Source organism: Abrus precatorius, unplaced genomic scaffold (assembly GCF_003935025.1).
Source record: "Abrus precatorius isolate BTA unplaced genomic scaffold, Abrus_2018 Scaffold8, whole genome shotgun sequence".
In the NCBI taxonomy this organism is placed as follows: Eukaryota; Viridiplantae; Streptophyta; class Magnoliopsida; order Fabales; family Fabaceae; genus Abrus; species Abrus precatorius.
Genome location: NW_020874428.1, coordinates 34,572,278 through 34,576,440, shown reverse-complemented (window position 1 = coordinate 34,576,440; position 4,163 = coordinate 34,572,278). Strand labels below are relative to the sequence as shown.

Below are 4,163 nucleotides of genomic sequence, written 5' to 3'. Positions count from 1 at the left end.
TATCTAGCTCTCCTCTCCTCGCCTCCCCTTCCGTTCACCCCATTTATCTCCATCCTTTTCTCTCTTCATCTAACCTTTTTTCCTTTCTTCTATTAGCCTTCTCCCGCTCTCTCTCTCCCTTGTACTTTTGTCTTCATTTTAATCTCCCTCTCAGTCTTTCTTTCTCTATTTTTCTTTTGATTTTTTTGTCATTTTTTTTAAATTAGCTTAAGCAAATTTTTTTGACTTAAATGAATTTTTTTAACTTAAGCCAAAATCTCTTTTTAACAAAATTCATTTAAGTGAAAAAATTTTACTTAAGCGAATGCAAAACTGCAGACTGCAATTCTCACCAAAATTACAGGCGATCCGGATCAACACAAATACTTGTATAATTTTTATATGATTTATTGTCATCATCGTAATACTGTTATAATAAATTGATTTTTTTAATGCGTGTAACATGAAATAAAAATAAGAAGTTATATATATAATAAATTTTGAATAAAAATTATAAATTTTAGTATAGTTAAATGTATTAATATAACTAAATGCTACAACTTTTATTATATGTATTTTATGGATCCCATTCTTTGCAGCAGTCTTGCCTCTGCAACAGAGATCATGACTTTTAGTTTTATATTCAAGGAATGTTACATACTATAATATTTTGTAGTTATTTTTAATAGAAATCATGATTGATTATGGTTATGCTGGAGTGGACGGGACGGCTATAGAAGATCTAAAATCAAAATTTATTATGTTGCACAATATTAGTCAGGTTTAAAAAATTGAAATAAAAATAAGGCATCATCTATTATGACAAATTTTAAAAGTTTACTTCTGAACATTAAAGTAAACTTTTGATTTAATCATTAGTGATGAATATTTATATTTTCTTCCATATAACTTTCTTTTTTGTCAATTTTCTTTCATATCGAATGAAAAGCACTGTGCACTGTGCACTGTGCACTGTGAAGGATTTGGGGCCATGTGGGATAATCCACCTAAACCCCTTCATAACATAACCACGTACGCTGTTTTGTCAACGATTCTGAATAATAATGTGGAGATTCAGGAGAGTATTCTGCAGTGGATTGAAGTATTTACAGGGGGAAAAACATTTTTAAGTTAAAATTAACTAATTTATGTTTTAAAAAAGTTATTTAAGAAGCTTTTAAAAAGTTAAAGAATATAGCTTATTTTAATTTAGAAGATTTATTTTATTTTATAATTATTTGTGCATGAACTTACTTAAATAGGACCTTAATAAATTATCTAACTGAAAACTATCATCATATTACTACTATATATAAATTAATGAATTATTTGCAATATTTGTTTAGTAGTGTATTTGCCAATGCCTAATTGTGGAGTGTTCTAATCGAATATTTTTACCCAACATCATTTTTTATGATGTTATCCATCATCAAGTCGCTTGATTTGGGAACCACGAAACATATCTTGAACAAAAATAAGACCTGCTAGTGATTCCCTCTACTGCACATACCTACGAACTCTTGTGAATCTTTTCTCAATCGTAGCCATACACAACTTGCTAATAACTATATATAATTTTAATAATTTAAAAAAATATATAGAGGGAGACAGTACAGTAGTTGCAGTTCCATCACATCAGCTGTAGCATGTCTTGCACAATCTAATCACATAAAAGTTAAGAAAGCTAAAAAGACTAAATTAAAATGTCTTATGCATATAGACTCCGAAACACTACATATTGACCAGAATGATGATCAGAGCATTCCTATTATTAGTAAAAGCACCAAAAGAAAAAATTCAAAATTTATGATGCTTTTTTTTATTAACATACATTGAAAATATAAGTATTAGTGATGGGAATCTTTCACTTTCGTTTGAAATTTATGATGAATACGTAATTTTAAAGGTCGTTATTTATTAAAAAAATGATGCAGCGTTTTCTGCGGTATTTGCAGATCTTCCCCAAAATAGGATTGCTCCTAACTTTGGACGATTAAATGAGCAAACAACCAATGATCCAATAGGGGAATTAAGGCTTTTAATTTCTTTTTTTTGAGAGTGACACTCACGGTAAGAACTGGCCAGAAGGAAGAAAGTGAAGTAGAAACAATGAGAAATATCAATATAATAATTATCATCGGTGACATATAAATAAAGCAAGATAGGTCTACTCAAGAAGATTGCTAATTTATCTGTCCTAATCACTAAGCTCCACTTAAATGCATTCGCTGGAAACAATTTCCTGCGAATATAATTCTCACTTTCTCTTCTTAGATGGTGGCTGTGGAGTCTCCTCCTCTTCATCTTCTTCCTCATCATCCTCTTCATCTACCCCTTCTTCATCATCTTCCTCGTCACCATCATCATCATCGTCATCTTCATCCCCGTCATCACTTCCTCCGGCACCATTAGCCTCAGCATCATCTTCAGGATCCCCTTCCTCCTCACCTTCATCACCTGAGTATTCTTCCTCTTCTCCATCATCATCCTCGTCATGTCCATCTTCATCATCATCTCCATCTTCATCATCCTCTGTTTCACTCTTGTTTTCTAGATAAGCATGTTTCCTACCACATAGGTCCTCTAAAGGAAACCTGACCAGGATTTAAGATAGAAAAAACAATAATTAATAACTATATTAACTTTAAATGAGGCATACAAGTTTATTTTTACCTTCCATCCATTGAGATCAAATTTGGACACTCGGAATTAGTGACATTAGTCAGCAGATACCCAATCTGGGAGAAAAACAAACAGGAGTAAATAAAAAATATTTATTGAATTCAATGCAACAGATTATAATAAATTCCAAGGATATTCTAGTTTAAAATCACCCAATAATGTACATATTCAAGAAAGAAACAATAGTGTAAAATTATAGCCATCCAAATACTGAAACTTGTCATCGGTTTCTTTCAATCCTTGAAGTCTAAGAAATACAATTGAACCATTGGAAAGACAGAAGAACTAATGGATAGAAAACCACAAGGGAATAAGTGGATTGTTGATATTCTGAACTGGTGCATTACGATTTCTTTTGTTACTTTGTTGTTTCCACAAGCATTAGGAGAATTCATGATTTTGTTCAGTACACTTCTTTTCTTAATGAATACTAGCTTCATCCAAAACAGAGAGTAAAAAAGAATCACAAAGAAAGCTCTTTTACCAGCCACAAAATGGAAAGCCGCTGATAATATCCAAAGACACATATTAATCAAAAACCAACCATTTAAGAGCCCACTGAAGCAAACTGACCCAACATTTGTACAAAATCTTATGCTGGAACCCCTCTACACTTCTTGTTATGAGAATGATTTGTTCAAACAAAAACAATGCATCTGATCTGATAGCATATTTACTAATAATAAACAGCAAAATAGACACACATGTTGCACAAAAAGGAGCTTGAGCAGTAAATTGGCAAACAATTCACTCACACAGTTACATGAAACACAATTGCAAACAATCCTTATAGTTAAGACATTCCTTGCTTTGACCAAACTAAGCACGGTGTTCCAATCTTGCAATAAGTGAAACAAATAAACCCTAAATTCTCAAAAGGTTACTCAGTGCTAAACGAAAAAGTAAAAATGTGGAATTAAAGGGGGGAAATGATGTGAGAAGAAGAAAAATGGTGGATTTAGAGAGAGAAATACCAAGGCGAAAGATTGGGCGGCGGCAAGAAGAGTGTCAGCGGCAAGAGCCTGGAGAAGAGAGGGTACGTCGAAGACGCTGAGAATTGGAACCTCAACCTCCATTCCCAAAACACTATCTGTGCTCAGCCTCAGAGAAGAAGAGTCAATGCCTTTGGTCTGAATCTGATTACGGATTAGGGTAAACCCCACTCTCCACCGTTTTAGGGTTTTTGTGAACCAACGAATTTGCTATTCTTATTTCTATTACCACTCCCAATTTTCTTACTTCCACGCCATATTCTAATCGTTTTTTTGTTTTTGTGCAGGAAGTGCCTGTAACAGTTTCTTGTTTACAAAACTTGATGTGTCCTTCTCTGTTATTAAGGAAAATTTGATGGTTTTCAATCGACAAATAATAATAAAATTTTATTAAAATATAATTATTATATTTTTAATGTAATAAATATATTTTTAATAAAAAAATTATTATTTTTTAATGTTTAAATTTATTAGTTCAAATATTATTTTAATAAAATCTTATTCTGAAAA

At 31.9% G+C, this 4,163-nt stretch overlaps 1 protein-coding gene across 1 annotated transcript; it reads right to left on the bottom strand.

The window, feature by feature from the left end:
• Positions 1 to 2,080: 2,080 nt before the first annotated feature.
• On the bottom strand, positions 2,081 to 3,906 carry LOC113846507 (nucleolin-like). The gene is made up of 3 exons (XM_027474870.1): positions 3,636 to 3,906; positions 2,653 to 2,717; positions 2,081 to 2,573 (listed from the first exon to the last, which is right to left on the bottom strand). The coding sequence occupies exons 1-3, from the start codon at positions 3,735 to 3,737 to the stop codon at positions 2,237 to 2,239; spliced, it is 504 nt and encodes a 167-aa protein (XP_027330671.1). The 5' UTR covers positions 3,738 to 3,906; the 3' UTR covers positions 2,081 to 2,236.
• Between the last annotated feature and the right edge of the window lie 257 nt (positions 3,907 to 4,163).